This window comes from Poeciliopsis prolifica, unplaced genomic scaffold, assembly GCF_027474105.1.
Source record: "Poeciliopsis prolifica strain line A6 unplaced genomic scaffold, Auburn_PproV2 SCAFFOLD016, whole genome shotgun sequence".
Taxonomy (NCBI): domain Eukaryota; kingdom Metazoa; phylum Chordata; class Actinopteri; order Cyprinodontiformes; family Poeciliidae; genus Poeciliopsis; species Poeciliopsis prolifica.
Window position 1 is genome coordinate 6,697,766 of NW_026562391.1, and position 23,450 is coordinate 6,721,215.

The 23,450-nt window shown below is 38.4% G+C and overlaps 2 protein-coding genes across 4 annotated transcripts in view; one reads left to right on the plus strand and one right to left on the minus strand.

The window, feature by feature from the left end:
- Window positions 1-112: 112 nt before the first annotated feature.
- On the minus strand, window positions 113-8,007 carry LOC129367319 (target of Myb1 membrane trafficking protein-like). The gene is made up of 15 exons (XM_055041673.1): window positions 7,822-8,007; window positions 5,332-5,416; window positions 5,065-5,143; window positions 4,688-4,837; window positions 3,810-3,944; window positions 3,568-3,720; window positions 2,600-2,716; window positions 2,166-2,299; window positions 2,027-2,069; window positions 1,767-1,899; window positions 1,484-1,550; window positions 955-1,030; window positions 795-854; window positions 668-710; window positions 113-572 (listed from the first exon to the last, which is right to left on the minus strand). Exons 1-15 carry the CDS (start codon window positions 7,892-7,894, stop codon window positions 427-429), a joined length of 1,494 nt encoding a protein of 497 aa, XP_054897648.1. The 5' UTR covers window positions 7,895-8,007; the 3' UTR covers window positions 113-426.
- Window positions 8,008-12,262: 4,255 nt separating this feature from the next.
- Window positions 12,263-23,450, plus strand: part of grk4 (G protein-coupled receptor kinase 4) — a 52,913-nt gene continuing 41,725 nt past the window's right edge. For 2 of the 3 annotated variants that reach the window (XM_055040844.1, XM_055040843.1), the window contains exon 1: window positions 12,263-12,649. In XM_055040844.1, the coding sequence (XP_054896819.1) occupies window positions 12,598-12,649 (52 nt within the window). In that variant the 5' untranslated portion in view covers window positions 12,263-12,597. Of the gene's footprint in view, window positions 12,650-12,810; window positions 13,429-23,450 lie in introns of those variants that run through there. The other variant, XM_055040845.1, reaches the window with a different exon arrangement.

The following is a 23,450-nucleotide window of genomic DNA, read 5'->3' on the forward strand; positions in this document are numbered from 1 at the left end:
AAATAAAAATAAAAATGATGTGCTACTCTCCAGCAAGGATAAAAGGCATGGGTCACTTTTTATTTTATTTTTTTTCTCAAACCAGAAAAATACTTTCAAATAAAAAGCTCTACATGTTTGGGGAACAGCTCCCCATTTATTTTTGATCCCACTAAATCAAGTCTTCAGTTTGAAGGCACATCATCAAATAGATTTTATACATCATTATTTGCAATTATTTAACTATACAGGGTTAGGGCTTTTGTTCACATTGACATGATAGTAAACTTTAAATAGAGTTACATAAAGTTGTGTGTATGTACATAAAAACATCAGATTTATAAGGAAATAAAGCATTTACTGTAAAAAAAAAAAATTTGTTGATTATGCGGTTTGTGTACATTCATGTATCACTTTGTTGATCTGAACTCGTTGGTGAGGCTTTCTTTAAAGAGAGAAGAGCTGGTCATGCGTTGCGTCCTGTTGCTTGGCGGGTTGCGCCTGAGGTCTTGGTGTGGAGGGCGGCACGTTGCGAATTGAAAGGTTACTGTGGTCGGCCGCCTTCGCCCGATCGTCCAGAAACTTGTCAAACTCTAAAGAGACGTGGGTATTATGAACTCCTCTTTCGAGCACCAGATTAAATGTTGGGAAATATTTTATTAGAACAGCTAAGGAGACGAAAACCTACCTTCACTGGAGACTCCTTCACAAACCGACGACTCACCCTCCTGCTATTTTAAAACGCAAACAGTAAATACGGCGCCCTACGTTCATCACCCGCTTATGTTAAATACGCAGCAAGCGCTTCGGCCTACCAGCTCTGAAGATATCCATTTGTCAATGTCATTCTGCGAAGCGTTTTTCTCTGGCACCATCTGAAATGAAACGCAAAAAATAGAATGACTCAGATATTGTTTGTAATTCAAGATGACGATGTTCCTGTAAACTTGATGAATGTCGTCGTGGAGTACACACCCCTCCTGTGACCTGCAGCCTGGAGTCCAGAGCTTCAGCAAGGCCTTCCACCGTCTCAGGATCTTCATACTTGACGCTAGACGCAAATACAGAAACTTCATTATGAAAATACAGCCTTGTTTTAAATTGAGCGACGCTTAAATTGGTTTTCATCGCAAGCATGGAAAAAATGAATGCATACAAATATTTCAGTGTTTTTCCATTTTATTTGAAACAGGTTTTTATGAACAAGGAAAAAAGTAATCAGTAGGAGAAAACATGTGCATGCACAATCAACGACAAAATAATCAACTTTTCTGCTTGAAAAGGAGCAGGAAGAAGCAAACACTTATTCATCCACACAAATAGATCACATAAAAAGGTATATTTGTGTGCAGTGCTTAAACTATCAATATTGCATATTGTGTCTGAGCTGCTGTTTGCTCTATTACAAAGCAGCACTACCAATGAATCAAGTTAACCCCCTGCAGATATTTTCAGTGATGTAAATCATATCTATTTAGAGAGAAAATTATGTAGCGCTGCTCACCTTTTCCTCTGTTCGGCCAAAGAGCTGCCTCTTGTCTGGGCAAACATGTCAAACTCCTCGTCTTCTTCTGCAGAACAGATATTGTCCTGCTTCATTTCAAATAGTACAGATGCATTTCTGTTTTCAATGCTCAGCATTATTCACTGTGACATTTGTTCAGATGCAGAAAGTATTTTCGAAACATGTGATTCAGCCACATTCCTTTTCGTCCCAGAAATAAAGTTTTAGAAATTTTATTTGTTGGAACTTTTGTTTCAACATAAGTTATAAAAAGCTTACTCACTGTGGTTGGCTGATGATTGGTGATTGGTCTGGGCGCTGACGGCTGGTTGGTTGGTTGCTGTGATCGTAGCGGGCTGTTTGTTGGTCGGACGTTCGGGACAGACGTCGATGAGATTTGGGCTACTTCCAGAGGTCTGGAAGGAGGTGTGTCACGTTCATTGACAGAGTGAGCACAGGAAGAAGGAAGAAAAACTATTGAAACTAGTTTCAATACACCTTTTATTATTTTAAACACATCAGACAACTTCTGATTATTTTTACCTGTTGCGTATTTGTATTTTGAGCCTTGCTCAGTCGCTCAAACCTGACAAAAAAACAAACAAAAAATGCAGTAGAAGATTAAGTACTGCAAAATTTTCACCTAATGTTTAACTATCCAGCCTGACCTGCGGCAGCCCACCTCTCGAAGCGAATGAAGGCGTTGTTGAGGTCATCGTTCACCATGAGAAGCTCCTCCATGAATCCTTCATCCATCAGCTGTGGGATCAGTTCAACCACACGACTCTGCATCTTCTTACACACCGAGAACAGCTGCTGCTTGAGCAGACCGGCAGAGAGAGAGAGAGAAAGATTAATTGCTGCAGCTAATTAAAACGTTGATGCAACAGAAAATGTGGTCCAGGAGCTTTAAGGAGCATATGATTTAATTTAGACTTTAGACTGTGACATTTCAGCTGTATTGATGAAGTTAAAAGAAAATTAGTTGTTGGTGGATAAATGTACACCCAGATTTAAAACAAAAACAAAAACAACAAAAAAGATAGACATGTAATTGTAAACTGGAACTGCAAAGAATAGAGTCTGAGTGGCAGACAGATAAACAAATTAACCCACCTGCAGCAGCTCTGCATCGTCTGCTGTGCTCTGTCCAGGCTTTAGTTCGTTTAACATTTGAGACATCACTGTCAGGTTTCCTTTAACCAGGGCCAGCTCGCTCCGCAGCTTCTGCTCCTGAAATTTAGCAGGATCATAAAAAACAAGAATTGAAAACAAGTCACAAAATTAGGTACATTCTTGCTTTACATTTATAAATATCTGGTACAAATAAAGGGCACATCTTTATATCTGAGCCAAGATTGAAACCTTTTAATTTCAATATAAGAGCACGCAGAATGGCAAAGAGCTCAACGTCAAACTTGGCTTCCCTGGAGAGAGTCATTAAACTATTCCAAAACTATTTTTATTGCTTTGACTTGGATTTCGTCTGTGAATTTGCTAGTATAAATGAATGTTTTCCAACAGTGTAGCAAATCTAACTTTTGAGTAATTATAAAGTGGGTGGGTACACCTTAGGTGTGAGTAGATGGGAGGATATTTGATCCTGAAGGATTAAGAGTTGCTGACTGCTTTCCATTAGAGAGAGTCTGTCTCACCTCCCTCAGTAGATCTGTTGTTAAAACGATGTCTGCAGTGATTTTCTGCTGCTACAAATTCGTGTGGTAGCGACATGTCGCCACATGGGGGCAGAACATAGTGGCGCTCCAACAAAACACTGGTTTATATTTTCAGTTTAACTCTACATTTACCATATTGAAAGTGGACAACATTTTAAAATGATTTATCACTAACTTTATTTTTACATCTCAAAACCTGAAAGTTCAACAAAGTCTTGTCTAGCTTTGAGAGTCATAGTGACCTGAGTTACACCAGAAAATTTCTTCAACTGAAGTAAAAAAAGAGTTCATTTGAGAGGTGGGTGCAGATCTCCCAGTATGATCTTTGTAATAGTTAAAACTCAGAAATTCTGACCATAAAAGCAAGTATTTAAAATGTAATTTCAAGGCAGTTTCAGGGCGACCTACCTGTTCTGGAGTGAGCGGGACTGGTCCATTACTGACTTGGACTGGAGATGAGGTATTTTGACTGGGGGTGGCGGCAGCAGGGACTTGCTCTGGTGACGGACGTGTGGGAGCAGCGACAGAGGTCTCCTCGGGTGTGCCGTTTTCGGGGATACTCTGCAGGACACGACGGAGAGGTAAAATACACGTAGACGTTCATAAAAGCATTCAGGTGTGATAACCTTCGAGTTAACAACCAGGCTCACCCTGTTTGGAGTGTGAATGGGTGAGAGCGCGTCCAGGTCTGTCATAGGAAACTCCAGGCCTCGACGCCTTAGGTCATCATACACATGCACCACCCCCAGCAGGGAGGGAGAGCTACGAAATGCATCAGCCCATGACTAAAGATGAAGATATGGGAGTAGTTATGAACAGATGACTGACTCCTAGAGCTGCATGGAGGTAGAGCCTCCAGATGACAAAGGAACAAGCAATGAGTGAGGCAACTTAGAGCAAGAGCATAAAGGAATTGTTTTGCAACTCATTTTTAATGTAATCATACCGTCTAATCAGCAGAAAAGTCACAATTACTATATAGAACAGAATAAAGAGCAATAGAAATCTCACTTAAAGTGAGAGATACACCAAATTTAGCCATAATCAAGTGCCTGTTTAGTAAACTTTATGAACCAGACGGTCTTAAAACTGTTTCAGGCTGAAAAAAAAAAAAGTTAGAATCGTTCATAATTATGCAGCTAATAAAAAGAGATCAGAGATGATGTTAGTTTGGAGAGTCAGGATGGAATGGTTGTAAAGTAGTGAATCTAACATCTGCTCAAGATAAAAGACTGAATTTTCATAAACTAAACCAATCAAAAACATAAAGGAAGCTTTTGTAAATATTAAATTGAATACGTTCAACCTTTTATAACTTCAATTCTTGGAACAAAGCTGATCACTTGGGGGAAAAAAAACTGCTTTTGAAGAAAAAACATAAAAATCCAAAGTTCTTTTTTAATAATAAATAGATTTATAATGAATATAAAATATCCTGCTTGTCACATTTCAACTGATTGATTCAACAAAGAAAGTGAAGACGCTTGATAACAAGATGACTTACTTGGACACACTGTCTGAAACAAACCTGTATGAGGCTGAGAACACGGTCATGCAGGATTGTGGGCGGGTTGTATTTGGGCAAAATGGAACGGACCAGAACCCCTTCGACAAACTCCTGTGAGGCCACCAAAACATGGAAGCGATGGCCACAGTTCTTCACACAGGTCTCAAGAACCTGAGAGCAAAACATAAAGCTAAAATTATGACATGTACCATTCATTAAGCGACTATTAATATGTTCATTAAGCAGTTAAATGTTTATTCAACCACTGGGAGAAATAGTGAAGCAAACATTAAATTTCTGATGATCATTCTGGTGTTTGAAAGAGTCCCTGCTGACATCCCCACATTCCTCAGTCTGTGACCGCACACTTAATGCAGAATCATGTAATTATTACTCACAGTGAGAGCCAGCATAATCTCTCTGAAGTTCTTGTTTCCAACAATTCTTTTCTTAATGGCTTTGACGGCATCTCTTGGCCTGAGGGAAGACATATTTGCATCAGCTGATCTTTGTTTATTGGGTTATAATCTTGAAATTTAAAAACAGAAAAAGAATAAATTGTTGCACAAGAGAGCAGAATCCAGGCAGTTTTTAAAAAAATCAATCAAGAGCATTGAGTTGAGTTGAGTGTGGTCTTTAAAAAACAAAACAAAAACAGTACCTACCCCTCATCTGTCTCATTGATGATGTCACATATCTCCATGTTGAGTCCCCAGTCCTCCGACTGCAGAGAGCCGCTGGTTGCTCGATCTGTTAACAAATGAGGAACAAGGTGGAATTAAATATTAACTTTAGAACCGATTTAGAGATACTATATTATGGTTGCAGCTGGGTGTCCATTACAAAAGTAACCAAGTTCACAAAACTGATAAAATATTCCATCATCCTATTCCTTGGATTTGAAAGTGCAGAATGATCTGCACTGTCTCCCGCATTTGAGGGGACAATGCAGCTGGAGACCCATATGTTGCTGCATGCTGTCTGTCAGCTGGCTGAAAGAGGGCTGCCACACATTTTCCTTTCTTAGAAGAAAGGCTAATGATGTCGTTTTTATAAATTTATGGCAGTATGAAAACTAAAATAGGACTAAGTATCATTTCATATAAATACATAAAGTAGGTCGTGCTTTTCACAGTCAACTACAAGCTGACTGTCCAAGCAGACAATACAACTAATTAACTAAAATCAGTTTTGGCTTATGATATGCCATAATAGAGAATAAGATGATAAAACTGTATTCTGCAAAATAAGTACCTAATGTTAATGTATATCTTTGCTTCAGAATATGTATCAAAGTCAGAATTAAAAAAAATAACAGATAAGTGTAATAATCAATGTGATATATTGTATTATTTTAGCATCATTGGGAATAGTTGTTAACTTTCTGTTCAAATACAAACAATTAGCTCATGTTGTATATTTTTACACGCCGTGGTGTATACATAAGAATTTGTTGCTTATAGTTATGATATTGTGCAAATCTCATATCGCCACTTGCTAAAATATAATACCAACCAGTAGGTTCTTTTAAAAGAAATTGTGTCATATAGGTGTTTCACCTACAAGGTACGAAGAAAAACTGTGTCACATACAACAAGCTTTTATAAACCTTGTTGCATGTATTTTTTTTAAATCTTCTTTATCCCGAGTCTGAATTTAGCTCATGATTCCTCTCGATTCCTCCGATCCTCACGCTTGCATTTTTTTTCTAAAAAGTTGTCCACATGGAAATGTCAACTGGAGCCTGCAGATACACACAGGATGCGGCTGCATTAACCCCGATTTGGGGTTAACTACAGCCACCTGTAGTTCGATAGCAGAAAATATACAGGCACATCATTTCAGAAATTGTTCCTTAAAGGAGGTTTTAATTAAAATGTATGTATTTTCTCCACTTTTCCCAATGTATTCAGGGCAAAGAGAAAACTGAAATTTGTATCGTCATGTAGGAAAACCATGAAGGAAAGAGAAAGAGCCATTTCTGCAATAGCTCCACTTAGATCAAATTTGTTAAGAACCTTGATAAAACCAAAATAAGGCTTCCAAGTTTTACACTTATCCATATTTTCTGCAATTGCATGATCCTTGTATGAACATATAATGCTTTTCCAATGAAGGTTAAAATATACTTTCTTGATTAGGACTTGGCTAACTGAAGCCTTTCCAATCGTATGGTAAATTAAGTACTTAAACCAATGTCACTTCCCTAATTTTTTACCTCCCAAGGTAATTTTGGTATCATTTGAAAATGTGTGTTTTGGAAGGTGAATCTTCACCATATTGAAGACATGTTTGATAAAAATTGCCTCTCGAGACTCAAATCTTTCAGTCGACAAGGTCAACTTTGAACTTCTTTCCTTTGCAGTATAATCAAGGCCAGCTTTCTTGCACTCCACCCTTCTCCTAAGTCTCCAAATCCCATTCCTTTACACCTCACCAAACCCTCAACCTTGCTTTGCTCAATCCACAAGCAGGCAACTTCTTCAGATCCCCTCCCTCTCTGCCTTGCTCTGGCCTCCTCCGCTTCATGTGACTGTCAGCTGCTTGTGTTCACATTTGCCTCAGAACTCGCTCACATCTACGCGCAGGAAAGTGAGAGGATTAAAAAGAAGGAAGGAAGGGTTCGGATGGGTGTGCAGCCTGATGCTGCGCCATTCTCCAGGCATCAGCTGCTGAATGAATGAATGTGAAAGCGGCTCACTGAGCCTAAGAATAAATATGTGGTTCAAATCTGCACAAAAAGAAAAGAATGTGTGGAAATAAATCCGTTACTTTCGCTGTGAACGATGTGAAGCTGCAGCGTTATGGAAACGCTTCGGAGACTGCGGAAGTGCGCGGAAACAATAAGGCGATCGCTGATTGGCTGAGCTGGACGTCACTCAATGCGCGCGGACCAATGGTACACGAGGATTAAACAAGCGGTCCCGCCTCCGTCTGAGTCACTGCCTCTCGAACTTATTTGTTATTTTTGTACAAATTTGGACCATTTTGGTGCAAGACCCGAACATAAAAACCGCATTTTACACCAGCACAAACCAGGAGACGTTTGTGTTGACCGCCGAAATGCGGAAACACGTCGAAACAAATCTCGAATGACACAAACGACTACAAAAACCACAGCTGTTTATATGTTTGTTTTTTAAAAAATAGCTCACCGATTCTCTGTCCGACGGGCGTTGAAAATGGATTTCCGAGGAGAAACTCCATGGTCTCCCCAAGAGAAAACATCCTGGGAACCTAAAGCTGCTGGTTGTTCAAATGTAAACAGGTTCCGAGACCCGCTGATCGCCGTGTTTCCTTTTGCTTTCAGAAGCAGCCACTGCTTGCAGAGGTGCACTGGCTCTGTGGGAGGTCACGTGAAAACTCACACGGAAGCACACACACACACACACACACACACACACCACACACACACACACACCACACACACACACACACACACACACACACACACACACACACACACACACACACACACACACACACTTTTGATCACATTATTAGTTTACAGTCCAAAAAAGTTTCTCTGAACAACCCTCTGTTATTTTGAAGAAGTGTAGAAACATTCATCAACAATTAGCTACAAACTTGTGGTAGACGAAGCTAAAAACATCCAAGAAAAAGAGAAAAAAAAAATGGCCTTATATAATTTCCTAAAAAAAAAAAAAATCTCTGTAAAAACTTGAGATTTGTTGTGAATATTTTCTATTCTGCTTTTAAGTGTTTACATTGCTAGGAAGAAGTATTCTGCTTATATATTTTTAATTGTCACACTTCTTTCCTGTTTATGGTTCCTTGGTACACAAAGCTTTTCATACTTTGCTACCAAAACATTCAATGTATGGGATTTTATGTCAGCACAGCGTTGTGCATGTTTGTGATGTAACAGAAAAAAGTATACAAAAGTTTATTTTTTATTTTTTTAAAGAACGTTTGAAATGTGTGACATGAATTGGTTTTCAGCCTTAGTTTGTACTTTGTGGAACCACCTTTGAAGCTGCAAGTCTGGGTATGTCTTTCATTTGCACATCAGATTGAATTGTTTCCCCATTCCTTTTGGGCAAATTAGCCAAAACTTCAGTCAGAATTGATGAAAAATGTTTGAAAAGATTGTGTTTCGCTTGAACATTAAGTCAAGCCACAACTAGCTGGTGGGCTTCTGCAGATTATATTACTTTGACCAAAGTGACCTCCAGTGCGTTGTCAGAGATGTTATATGCAGCCATTGTTTACAGAGAAACACCTCCAGCACCAAGCCAGACAGATCTCAGAGGAATGCATGCTTTCCTCTTCATCGGTTTTACCAAGAGTGCAGCAAAAACCTGTTTGGATATGAGACAAGAACAAGAACAATTTAGATATGAGACAAGAACAATTTAGATATGAGACAAGAACATCCTTAGTAAGATTTTTAACAAGGAGTTTTTAAATAAATTTCTGTTATGTGGGAAAAATTTTATTATGTATTTTCCAGTGATTTTATTGCTAGATCAACGTTGCCTTCAGTTGTTATAGAAATGCTGCGTTGCAAACATAGCACTGCACCTTTAATTCAACCAAATGACCAGGTTTCCAACAAGCAGATCTTATAAAATCATGGAGTAAAACTCATGATCGAATCTCGAATAACAAAGACTGAGCGTTTTGTTGACTAAACCTGCAGATAATACAGTGTCACTTTTCCCTGAAGACAAAGTCTGACATTTTCTTTGTCACCGAAACACTGTCTTCATATTTATATTCCATATATGCATATAAACACTTTTTGGGAGCCATTTTGCCATAAAGTTCAGTAAAACTGTAGCAATGTTGGAGGCCTACAAAGTCTGATGACTTTTTGTGTTTTTGCAGTATCACCACAAGGTGGAGGCATTCAACAGGGGATGGGTGGGAAAGCCCAGAGGATGCAGAAACGTGAACTGGAAAGAAACTCTGTGTCTCTTTTCCACAGGATGCACAACAACCACAAGTCCAACAGCAGAGCCAGTGTTGTTCAACGTGTATCTTGGGCATAACGTCATTTGTGTCTCTTGCCAATAAAACCTGATGTAACAACTGCGAATTCTGTACAAACACATGGGTGATTTTTAACCTTTCTAGATGATTTCGTTACGGCATAAAGCACAAGATTATTTTTACAATGTTCATGTTATAAAGATAAACTGTGTTATTCAAATGTTTTCACATAAAATGGTCAATAAAAACTGACATAAAAAGTAAAGGAAAAAATTTAATTTCAAAGAAATACTTAAAAATCTTGCTACTGACATTAAATGCAGGGATATTTATATAAATGATGGAATATTTTGGATACTCAATCATATCTGAGCTATTTTTTAAATAGTACAATTCATAATAGTCTACATTTTCTTAATGGTGTACTTATTTTCACTAAATATTTTCTTGTAACATTATTTTTCATATATTCTTAAAATACTGATTCATTTATTGCATTTCTTTCTTTATATTCTGCTCCTCTAGTTTTTAATGTTAAGATTTTTTTACAAATCATATTTTCTTCTTGCAGGCCTTTTGTAATCTTTTTGTAGGAGAATAAAATTTTTCTATTTTATATAAAGTTCTTGGACAGTTTGTATAATAAAGCTCCATTGACACTTCCAGAAATTTTCCAAAAGCATCATTAAGATATTTGTTAAGTATCTTGGTCTCGTGTTAGCAAATCATTTTTAAAGACAGGTTTAAAATCTAAAAACATAACGTAAGCACAAATTACCCCCTTTTTTTACAAGCAAAGTAAGACAAATTCAACATGTAAAACACACAGTTGAGCTACAGCAAGAGAAGACCACGAGGTGTGCAAATAGCACAAGCCACAAACACCAAACTGACTCCAAAAAATTGGACAATAACCAACTGGAGAAACGTCACCGACTCATGAGTATCATTTTCAGCTGCAAAGAAACAGGCCTTGTGCTCAGAATAAGCCATAGATATCATAAAGGAACAGATCCATTTTCTTAACAGCCCAGATTGGTGCTGTTGGTGTGATTGTGTGGCAAATAATTTGCTGGTTTGGACTCCTTAGAACCAGTCAACCATTGTTTAAGTGCTACCTGAGCGCTGTTGGTTTTATAACCACAGTGCAGCCATCTTCTTATGGCTACTTTCATCAGGCCCAAATACTGTGTGACAATCATCTCAGAATGGTTTCTTGAAACAGCAGATTCTCATGATCAGCTCATTTATTTGTAGAATGTTCATAATATTTATGAAACCTTTTTGAATGTGCCATAAAAGGTTAAGGTGCTTCTGACGGGTGAAGGGGTTCAACCTGGTACTGCCTAAGTGTCTAGTGAGTGTACTTTACCTCCAACAGGTTCTGTGTTCGCCCTGAGGTCTCCTTACCTTGCGACAACAGACAACAATAAGCTACTGAACATAAAAAAACATCCTGTACTTTTTTCTGTCACCAATTGAATCCTCTAACTCTTGAACAGGTTTAAAGGTAGCGGCAGGCTGAATAAGCAGTGAACTTTAGTTACTGTGAAAATGTTGATCCAAGTTCAAACCTACTCACAATATCGTGGCCAAAGGAAACTACACTCTATATTAAATCAAGTGGCTTAATATGTGAACAATTATATGAACAATTATATCATAGCCTTCTCCAGGTTATGAAATAATTTAAACCCAGCCTCCAGTGGCTTTGTAACCATACATCACCTTTTCATCCCTTCCTATTAATCTTGTACTTGCAAACAAACCACTTTGTGTCAGTGCACCCAAGCCATTACCAATCAGTGTGTTATTGGTTGTAACTTTGTAATCTTATTGATTAGGGAGATAAAAGATGATAAAAATAATAATATTCATGCACATTACAATTCAGTTGTACCAAATTTTTTTTTTACAAACTTTGATTCTAGTCAAGGACAGTAGATTCTTAACAAATGCAGCAAATTGGAGGTATCTCGTTGCAGATGTTTTCTATCTGTTCCTATTTACTGGGATCCCAGCTCTTTCTTATTTTAGACTGTCATTAAACACTCCATTGTTCTTTCACAGTGGGTACCAAACATTCTGTTTGTGGGTGAACTGACGCATTGGTTGGACTCCCACGGAGGATGGCATCATACTGTGCCAAAAAAGACAGAAAAAGCGTGACATGGCCAAACTCGAGACAACCACCACCACAACCACAAGGGACTGCAGACAACCGGTGAAGGAAAAAACAAAAACAAATGTTGTGTGTCATCAGCACAGGTTTCGTCAAAGACGCAATCAAGCCAGGGGCTGCATTTAGATGCTGAATAAAAGTTTTGGCTCAAATGTGTAACTTCTAAAATGACAGGAGGCAGAGCTGATGAAAAGCCACTCTGTTTCAAACCAAATGCAGCCTGTGGAAGTATGGAATATGAGTGTGTGTTCAGAGTCAGACACGATTGTCCAGTAACAATCGTTTCAGAAACAGAGCTTAGGAAATGCATGCATGTATGTATGAATGCTCTTGTGATTGAATGTGTGGTGGCTGCGGTGGTTGTAAATTGATCCCTCCTACTCTCCCCTGGTTTGCTGCGCAGAGGAGGGGTGAGGAGGAGGAGGAGGAAAAAGAGGAGGAGGAGGAGGGAACCGGAGCAGGAAGGAAGACGGGCAGGCAGGCAGGCAGGCGGTGAATGCTAACAAGCTCCGCTGTAACCGTAAAGCTCCGTAGGCTCGCTCGGGTTTTTCACCGAACATATGGGACTGAAAAGGACCGACGAGCGCTAACTGAGTCCTAATATGCGCCAGTGCCGCGTTCGCCCTGTGCGCGTGCAACAGCCTCGCGGCCGTCGGCACCTTTGATCTGGGGGAGAGAGAAAAAAAAAAACAACAACAAAAAAACGTCTTTTCTTTCTTTATTTTCTTTTCTTTTCTTTTTTTCTCCTGCTGAGTGAAATGTATCGACATTGCACGGGATTCACGTTCTGACAATGGAGATTGAAAATATCGTGGCCAACACGGTTCTCCTGAAGGCGAGGGAAGGTAAGTGCCCGAAACGGAACCCCCCCCTCACCCCCCCCCCCTACCATCACACACACACACACACACACACACACACACACACACACACACACACACACACACTCAAATAAACCTGAATCTATTATCCCCCCCCCCCCCACATCCGAACATGTACGACATGAGAAGCCAGAGCCTTCCACAAGGCTGTCCTCCTTGTAGGATTTATGTTTTCTCTCTATGTGTGTGTGTGTGGGTGTGTGTGTGTCCCACATCACTGCGCAGTGCTCTGTCTCCAGGCAAAAACCTCCTCAGATGAAATCATCTGCTCGTGCACTGGGGGGAAGCACTCTGTCTGTCAGCCAGGTCTGGTGAACACGAGGCCCAGGAAGGAAGGAAGGCTTGGAGATGGAAGAACGGCGCAGGGAGTGTTTTTTTTTTTTCTTTTTTTTTGCAGCATCGCGTTGCACCGAAGGGCAGTCGAGCGAATTTTTTCACTCGCGAGGACCTGCGCCTGTTTACGATGACATAACGCCGTGTAATGGTGCTCGAATGAAAAAAAGGGCTGCAGGGTGTGGAGACGTTTGGCTGCTCCGTCTTTACCTTTCCTTGTTGTTTAAACCTTAATTAGAAAGCCAGGGTGGAACGAAGGGGGTGTTGTTTTTTTATTTTCATTTTATTTATTTATTTATTTTTTGCCGCAGACATATATTTCGCTGCAATGCTGCTGATTAGGAAATAGAAATGCAGCGAGAACTTTCCACGCAGAGGAAAGAGGAGTCCGGTGGTGCAGCAGCTTATTTGTAAGCAAAAATCCAACATTTATTTTTATTTTTTTTAACAGGGACCGTAAGGTGTCCCAGTGGCCTTCGTGTGCACATTCAGAGGCCTTCAGTGCTTCATTTACCTCGTCATGATCTCACGACCAAACGCAAACGGCGCTGTTAAAATAGATCACCCACAGCCAGCAGTGGATAGGTTTTAACTAGGCCCTGTTTTCTTCACATGGCAGCATTTTCTCCCCCCCATGTCGTTATTTGCTGCGTGGACCTGACATCAGTGGTTCAATACTCGCCAGAGAACACAGTCTTCTATCAGTAGTGGCTCTCAAAAGGCCTTTCAGGGATGAAAGTGAGTGTGTTTCAGAGATTGGTCACTGGAGATGATGATGTGATGCAGGTAAAGTTTGGCTGACGGTGATTAATAACATGCATGTTATATAGAACCCGCCAGGCTCCGTTATGACATTTCCGATCATTGTTTTAACCAGTTAAGGTTTGACACCATTAAAGTTGCTCAAGATCACAATCAGGTTTTTATACGCCTTGTTCTTTTGTTTTTGTTTTTTTTTTTAGAAATTGGCTGATGACCAAAACCGGACGATTTGTCATCTTGACTGCCCAGTCAGAAACTGACCCACCGTAATTGTCTCATTAACATATCTCAGTCTTCTCAACCGCTGGTTGAGAAGATGACCTGATGTTTATCAGGTCATTTGTCGATGCCAACTCTGGACCACCACAACTCTGCTATGGCTGCACAGTTTTAGGTAAATGGCATCATTTTGGCTCTGATGGCATTAATTACTCCTGCCATCAACGGCAGCAATAGTCCCAATACAAGGGTGGTACCAGACTCACAGCAGATCTTAAAAAAAGACAAGTTACATTAAGGTGTTTTTTTTTTTTTTCTTAAGATATTGAATATTGAGAAATTTGCTGTTTTTCAAATGTGGGTAATTTATCTCTCATTAGCAACAAGGATACATAAACTTCCTTGATGCTCTCCTGGGATATCACTTTATTCTTTCTTTTAAGTACTTTTTTCTTTTTCTCTTCTGAGAAAGCAGCGCTAAAACCAGCACACTCATGTTGTTGAAGAGGCTGTAGTCAAACAATATCTTTCTGAGTGGAGCACAGTTGTTTATCCTAGCTGCAAGATTGTATGAATAGGCAGATGTGTTAGTTCATCAAGTTCAAGCTGCTTGCTCTCATGGGTAGACAGGTTTATCAATACCTTAAGAGGTAGCACAACCCTCTTCAGTGTGGAAGTTTTCAGAGTTGGGAGAATAAGACTCTGAGTTGTTGTTTTTTTCCAGTAGTGTGAATGTGTTTGCTACAGATTCAAGTCGATTGTTCTTTCCAGTTGCTACAATATGTATAGTGGCTCTTTGGGAGGAACAGGTCATTCTGCTCCTTCACCAATTTGTAGTTTTGTAATTTTGGTCATACCCGACCTTTTAGAATGAAAAGAGAGCCATCTGCCAGAGGAAGTCAGTCTGTACCCCTCTTGGATGTGTTTCCAAGAGGGGTAGTGTTGAGTCAGAGTCGTCTTAAGCAGCTAACAGGAAGGCTGAATTTATAACTGAACGAATTGGCTGCAGTTTGTTCCTTTGAGCTTTAGACCTCTGGCCGTGGAGCATGCCAGATCCAGGAGTGTTGGCAGTCTTTACAAAAAAATCTTTTGAGGTGAAAGTTTCACTCCTGTCCAAAGTTTCACCCTTGGACTTAATTTTACAACCAGAACAGCAAGTTAATTGAAACTTTTTATGTTTATTATACAACACAATCAAATTCATCTTAGAATGAAACATGCTTGGCACAGCACATAGGGTTTGTTTTTTAACAACCACTCTTTTGTCACTTTCTTTAATTTGATGTAAATGTAACTACATCCGTCTAGAGATGTTTACTCAAAAGTCCACAAAAATCTTCCCTTTTTATAACAAGGAACATGTGCAAACTCTTAAATTAAGGATCTAATTTAAACATCTCTTTCTTGTAATAAAAAAATCTGACTTCTTTGATTAATTAAAATATTGCATGTTTAGTTTATTGTTGAGCAAGTTGAAAAGATGTACAATTTTGTCCTCATGGTTTTTAACAAAATTATGGTTTTCTTTCAATTTTTTTTATCCCATATGACACAAAGTTTGAACATCACTGGTTTAGTGGTTCCCTAGTTGTGTGGAGACGTCGTTCACTTCAGAAATCAAAGTAAGCAATTAATAATAAAATATGGTCATGCTACAAATTTTACAACAGACAAACTGTTGAAAATAATAATAAAAAAGAAGATATTTTTAACACTATTTCGATTGTATTGTAATCTCTGTTTCATGGGATGACTAGAACTATTTATTTACTTAATGGATGGTCTGGGTCTTTGCCATTATTATTCTGGTCACAGTAGCAGAAACTAAAAATCAGAAATCTGCCACTGATCTCTGCTGGATCTTCACTTGTTGAATCAGAAGTGTTCAAATGGTCACCGGCATCAGGGCCGTCTCCGCTCCTTAAATATGACTTCATGCAGGAAAGACTCTCTGGTTCATTCAAGGAGTAAAAGGCTTCTGTTTCTTCACCTCCATAATTTACAGCAACACATCTTGGCTAAGCAGATTTTTTTTTTTTTTTTTTGAAGCTGCAAGCAGTGGGTCCAGCAGTACGCGGCGGTTTAACATGCAGATGTGTCCTTGAGAGCAAGTCAACTCTCAGACGTCACTAAAAGCATAAAAAGTTAGTTTTGTTTGTTCTAAAACATCCTCACAGCCCAGTTGGTTTCAATGAGAATCTCAGTCTCAGAGTGTAACCTCACCTCCTTTTAGTTTTTAAATACTATTTATTATACATTCTTTATAGTTTGGTGTTTGGCTTTAGAACTTGAAATGCCGACAGAAAGTCGGACTGGAGCTACGTCATTTAAATGGAGGCTGACTATGACTGCAAACCTTGATGTGGCACTTTTTTGTTTTGTTTTCCAGGACATTTCTGTCATGGACCAAAAGTTAAAACAATGTTCACATTGCTGTAAACACAGAAGAGCTGTCTGTCCTCCTACCCTTTGAATAAATTTTCGTATGTTACAACCACAATATTGAAGTGGAAAGACAATCATGCATGTTTTTTTTTTCATATCAGAAACCTGACAGATCCGTAAATAGCTTGAGGAGAAATGGCAAACAATGTGGTCATCAACGCGTTACTCTAATCGGATCCCTTGTAGTGTGTACTCTTAACGCGTTGCTACTTGCAATCCAATAATCAGATTAAAGTTGCAAGTTACTGTGAGTTTACTATATTTGCAATTTTTTTCAGTAATCACATATTGTTGCTTTCTTCTTTTTCGTTGGGGAGTTATGGTGCATGTGTAACACCAGCGACACAAACGATGGAGGGGAAAGAGATGCACATTTTCTAGCTGATGCTACCACATGCTGATAAATTTTATTGGTCAAAATACATTTGATTGTTGGTTGAAAATGCATTGATAAATGTTGTCTCTTTCTAAAGTAAACAGTTCGAGTCATGCGGTCCTCTTACATGGCCTGGAAAAGTAAACGTATGCTTAGCCCTTTGTCAACGATGAAGAAACACTAATGAGCAATTCAACCAGATATTGCCCTTTAATTGAATATTTATGATTAGTTTAAAATATCATATAATACGCAAAACTATTAGCTCATGAAATAGGATGTATCAGTTTCAAACTCAGTACAGTAGTTTGACCAACAACCTGCATGTTGCTGAAAGGAAGCCGCAAAAATATAAGGCAATCCTAGGTGCAAAATATGTGATACTGGGGCATAAGTTCATTTTTCAGCCAGGCAACACCCTTTAATATGCGTCCAAAGCTACAATGAAAGATTTGGATCAATGCATATCGATATGCTGGAGTGGTCCAGTCAAAGTCAGATCAAAGTCCAGATCAAAGTCCAGTTGATATTCTGTGGAAAACTTTAAAATGGATAACGAATGATCACTTATTTTTTTTTCTTCCCAAAATCTGTTTATGTGAAGAATGGGTGAAACTTTCCATCAGTGATCAAAGCTGGTTGAGATGAAGCTTTCAGCTGTAACCGCACTGAAAGTGGTATGAATATGAATATATATAGCTATCTATCTATCTATCTATCTATCTATCTATCTATCTATCTATCTATCTATCTATCTATCTATCTATCTATCTATCTATCTATCTATCTATCTATCTATCTATCTATCTATCTATCTATCTATCTATCTATCTATCTATCTATCTATCTATCTATCTATCTATCTATCTATCTATCTATCTATCTATCTATCTATCTATCTATCTATCTATCTCTATCTATCTATCTATCTATCTATCTATCTATCTATCTATCTATCTATCTATCTATCTATCTATCTATCTATCTATCTATCTATCTATCTACTATCTATCTATCTATCTATCTATCTATCTATCTATCTATCTATCTATCTATCTATCTATCTATCTATCTATCTATCTATCTATCTATCTATCTATCTATCTATCTATCTATCTATCTATCTATCTATCTATCTATCTATCTATCTATCTATCTATCTATCTATCTATCTATCTATCTATCTATCTATCTATCTATCTATCTATCTATCTATCTATCTATATCTATCTATCTATCTATCTATCTATCTATCTATCTATCTATCTATCTATCTATCTATCTATCTATCTATCTATCTATCTATCTATCTATCTATCTATCTATCTATCTATATGTATATATTCACACGCACACAACCATTTCCCTGCAAATACTCAAAGCTCATCAGGTATTGTCTGAGTCAGCAAAATATCCGCAGTGTCTCATTATGAACTATGTTGTGTTTAGTGCTCATTTACTAGTTAAAAAATGTTTGTGACTTTATAGTGTACTGGCTGTACTAACGCATTCGTTTGCAGGTCTTCACAGTAAACGCTAGTTAAAAAGCTCTTAATCATTTGGAGACAACATTATCAGAGCCTATCCTGCAGGCTCCACTGTTTACAACACTTCATAGCATATTAGTTGGCAGAGTACCCTGTTAAAGAGTCGTTCTGGAGCAGATGGTCATGTTAAGTGTGCTGAAAAATTGTGTTTACTCATGGGCTGTAAAACACTGGGCCTACATTACATTAATTGCTTTTGTTCAGACCTTTTCCCTCTGCCTTGTCTGAGACCGTTTAAAAAAAAAAATCACATCTATTGCTTATGTAAGGTAGGAAACTTGCAAACCATGCCAATTATATAGTTTTAACTAAAAATGCTGTTGTGTGCCTGCAAAGAAATTAAGCAGAACTTTCAAATGCAGGAAAGTTCGAGACATGCCGTCCTCTTACATGGCCTGGAAAAGTAAACGTATGTTTAGCCCTTTATCAACGATGAAGGAAAGCAATTCAAACAGATATTGCCCTTTCATTGAATATTTATAATTAGTTTAAAATATCATATAATACGCAAAACTATTTTTAATTTAACACAATATGTTTGCATAGTCCAATCTGTCCATTAGCTTCAAAATAGTTTGTACTGGCTCCAGCGACATGGTTTTCTGCTGACTTTTTCATCCTGGAATCAAACAAAGCAAAGCCGAGGATCGTGTCTGTTTGCTTTTCAAAAACGTGATCTCAGACCTCTTAATAAAGCTTAGAATAACATCTGTGAATTTGGTGACTTTTGAGTGGTATCTTGCATGTCCTGTTTCATTTTTGGGTATGAATTAGTCTGTTTTTGTTCAAGTTAAAAAAAAAAAAAAGCCAGTCCTCTCAGAGCTGGTGTTCACAAGTTGAATTTGAATGAGTGTTTTAAATATAGAGGCTATGACCACTTATGGCAGTGACATGGTTTTTGAGAAAGTACAAGCTGTTCGGGCGAGGAAAAAAAACATTTGGTTGGAATCTGAACATGCGTTGTGGCGGGATGGAGCGTGTTGATGTAGTTGACGTTTTATTGGTGATCTCAAGGAAAAAGTAATTGGAACAATCGCAACCAAACTATGGGAAAAGAACACAAACACCTTTTTATTATTGGTAAACCTGGGTTTTGTGGTAGTTTAGAAAGTTCTACAATATCATGAATTACAATTTGAGATGATGTGCTACTGCAGCTGGTATTGATGGGTTTTATTCCTTCAAGATTCGTCTTTATTTGTTGAATTTTTCTGTAGGTTATAGTCATTATTATAATGTAGTTCCCTTGTTTAAATGAAATGATCACAACCTTGGAGAATCCTGACCAGAGACGTCCCTCTTGTCCTCTTGTCTCATATCAGTGAGAGAAGACTTCAATCTGTTTTAGTCCTTTTTTAAAATTGATTTGAAGGTATAAAGTGTAGTTGTAGTGACATACCAGTAGTATGATGCGATGTTGAATTTTGCAGTGAATATTATCAACTTGGAATAAAATTGTATCATCCTAAGGAGTTCTTTAAAATTGTATTGGTTGCATTAACATTGTGATGATATTGATTGCAATTCAATACATAGTACTGCTTGACACACAATCATCTTTTATAGTTTTGTTGCTGGGATTCGTCTTCTAATTTCACGCTGCAAGCGTCTCCCCCTCAGTCAGTTGTGTCTAAAAGTTGAAATCTGTTTAAATATTATGTAATATTTCACCTGAAATATTTTAGTGTCTCAAATATTGTATCCGAGCAGAACTTTCAGATTTAAGTTGTCATTACTGTCTCTTGATACATTGTGCAACACAAATTGGTAAATATTTCATTAATTGTGAATATTAATGATAGTATATTTGGATTGTTTTTCTCCACACCAGTTACATTACAAATTGTAAACACTTTTTGGCATGATGTGGGTTTTGTGATCATTTGAAGTTGGACTCAAGGGACAAAGTTGAATAGCTGACCACCTCGGCAGTGTTTGGCCCAGGAATCCGTCTGCAGCAGGTGGAGACAAGCAATGGAAAATATTCACAATACGAGCTTCTTGTCCATCAGCATTTCTTTGGTATGTCAGACACCAGGTGAGGTTCAGTGATTTATAAACTAACAACAGTACTTTAGAGTCTATTTTTTTGAGCTACAAGGGAGGGAGTCATCATTGTAGGGACTTTAGACTTGGGGTGATGTGCTCCGTCCTCCTGGTTTTAGTCTGAACATGTGCCGCAGAGTTCTGGATCAACTGCAGCAGACCAGTGAGGACACTGATGCAACAATGACTAAAGATAAATGCAAAGATTAGTTTAATGCTGGGCATGTTCTCCCAGCGAAAGACGGTCGACTTTGTAACCATCTTTATGTAACTCTGAAGGTTCAGGTCTGAATCCATTTCTATTTTCATCTGAAATAACCGAATTTCTCTGGTGACTTTGAGGTCCAAAGATAATGACTTCAGCTTTGCTTATGTTCAATTGGAGAAAGTTCTGCCACAACCAGAACTTTCTTAGAACATTGATTTGCTCTGAACATCTTAGTGCTTGGATGAGTTCGGAGTCACCTGGTGACATTGTAATGTAGAGCTGTGTATCATCTGTAGCTTATTGATTGTTAGCTGAGCTAGTGAGTGTCTATAGGTATTGAATAAGTAGGGCCCTAGGACCAAACCTTGGGGTATCCCTCATTGAATGTTTGTCTGGTACAATGCAAGAAATGTCCCAGTTTTTAGGAAAGACTTGATCCATTGAATTACTGTGCTAGAGTCCGACCCATCTCTCCGGTTACTTCAGTCATATTTCACAGTCAACAGTGTCAAACGCTGCACTGAGGTCCAACAGAACCAACACTGTGGTTCTTCTACAGTCTGTATTTATGTGGATGTTATTGAATTTTGACGAGGGCAGTCTCAGCACCGCGGTGAGCACAGAAATTGGACTAAAAGACGTCAGAGTGGTTGGTCGTTGTTAAGAAACCATTTAGTTGTTGAAAAACAGCTTTTTAGTCACGTTGCCAAATGATTCAAAGTTGGAGATTGTTGAGATTGTTTTTTTTTTTTGTGTTTTTTTTTTATCAGTGGCATAAAAACTGTTTTTAAAATCTCAGGGGAAACATCTGACAAGAGGGATGAACTTATCTGTAATTTTTTTAGCATTATACTCACTACACACATATTACATTAAACTGTTGGCAGCATATGCCAAGTATATAGCAGCTCATCTGGTAAAGCAGCGCTTTAGCAACAAGTGAAGCTGTATTAAAAAACAAACAAAAATAACAGGTAAGCGCTGTACTTTTTATTTTGTTGCACTGCAGCAAAAAAAGTGCCACAGGCCGAAAGGAAAAACTTAAACTTGATAAGCGATTATAAAAAGGCCAATAATTCAATGTGAAAACTTTAAACCTTGTTTGCATCTGACGACGTCGTTAGCACTACTTTAAAAATTGGTTCATTTCAAGAGTTTTTCTAAAGGACATGAAGCAAACGTCAAACAGCAGTGGGCTGTTCTTCCATAGTTGCTCTAAGGGTATTAACAAGTATTCATGCACATATTCATACGTTTAAGTCACTGTAATTTGTTTTACACATTGTATTAATGTGGTTGTCTTCCTGAAAACTGGAATGTGGTTAATCCGTCGATTACACTAACTCAGCAAAGTTGAGTCCGGTAATCCTTGTTCAACAAATTTCTTTATGTAATTGAAGCTGGATGTTTGCAGAAGAGCAGTGCAGGTGTTAAAGAGACACACCTCTGTTGTTGGTGCTATAAATCCTGTGTGCGTCCTGCCTCTTGGCCACTGGCCTTCAAATTGCAGGCTAGCAGGTCTCTCAAAGCCCTGGTGAGCGTTCATGTGTGACGTTAGCCGGCGTAGTTTTATTAGCTTTGTGGTTGTCACTGGGCAAACACTTGTTGTCATCACTCTGGGGTGTTTCCTCCAGCTGAAGCTCGTAAAACACATCGCTTTGTGACGGTCCCTTGATGTGGGTCTCATTTTACATTTATAACACCCACAAATGGGCCATGTGGGGAGAGAGAGACGCGCTGTGTTGCATGCTCAGCTCTGCTGCATGCCACTCGCTGTGTATGCGTTTAGCTGGGTCGTTAAAACATGACGAGGCACTTTTTTTGAAGCACCACAAGAATATAGGGCTAGTTAAACCAGCTGTCTTGTTAAATGCAGAATAACGCCTAACAAGACGGCCGTGAAGCTGTTTTTATCAATGTATAGTGCCTTGCAAAAGTATTCATACACATGTTTCTTCAGCTACAAACTTTACTGTTTTTTTAAATTCTGATTTCATCAGATTTTTCCCACAGTCTGGAGAAGTCTGGAGCCTGCCCTCAGATCTGCTTGATCTGCTTTAGTGAAGGAAATTAATTCCTGCATTCATTTCTTATAATAACACAAAAAGCATCAGAAGTTACCAGATTAGTAGACAGAAACCCTATTTGTGTGTAATTTAGCTTTGGTGTTAGGGCTTTGGTAAACGGATATTTTAGTAATCGAGTAATCTATCAATAATTCTTACAATTAATTGAGTAATCAAATAAAAAAAAATTACAAAATAAAATATTGATAAATATGGTGTAGCATCAATATCAGTTCAATTTTTCTATTTTTGAGCTTCTCTAACAGTTCCTTTTTTGTTGTTTAGAAAACTAACCTGTAACAATAACAGCTCCTAACCTGAAGGAAAAGTTATACAGAAAGCAGAAATTATTTTAAATTTAATAATAAATATTACAAATATGCTCACAAATAAGCTTCTAAAAAATGTCTATACTGCAGCTTTTAGTTCATGTATTCATCTTGAGTGAGTTTTATAGATGAATTCTCACTTTGCTCCATACCCGTCAAGGGCTGATATGAAATTTGTTGTGCGGTTCGTCTGTAAAGCTACACTTACACCGTAAGCATCAACTACTCAGCCGCCCACCGTAGGATCAGGCTATCAGTCACCTGTATAAGTACTCCTGCAGGCTGTTCCCACCGTTCGCTTTCAACCAGCGGCTCCCGGAGTAGAAAGGCTGCCGTACTGCAGTCATTTTAAGGTGCTTATTGATCCCCCCAAAAACTATGAAAACCCGGGCGTTATCATGAATCAATAAAATCCCCACAGGCCGAACGTAAAG

Bases quoted from the DNA above. Each gene is read 5' to 3' on its own strand.
- LOC129367319 (XM_055041673.1), bottom strand. From the start codon at position 7,894: ATGTTTTCTCTTGGGGAGACCATGGAGTTTCTCCTCGGAAATCCATTT. The intron at 5,417-7,821 runs GTGAGCTATTTT...ATTTGTTAACAG, and splicing joins GCCCGTCGGACAGAGAATCG to ATCGAGCAACCAGCGGCTCT. The intron at 1,031-1,483 runs GTGAGCAGCGCT...ATTTGCGTCTAG, and splicing joins TTGGCCGAACAGAGGAAAAG to CGTCAAGTATGAAGATCCTG.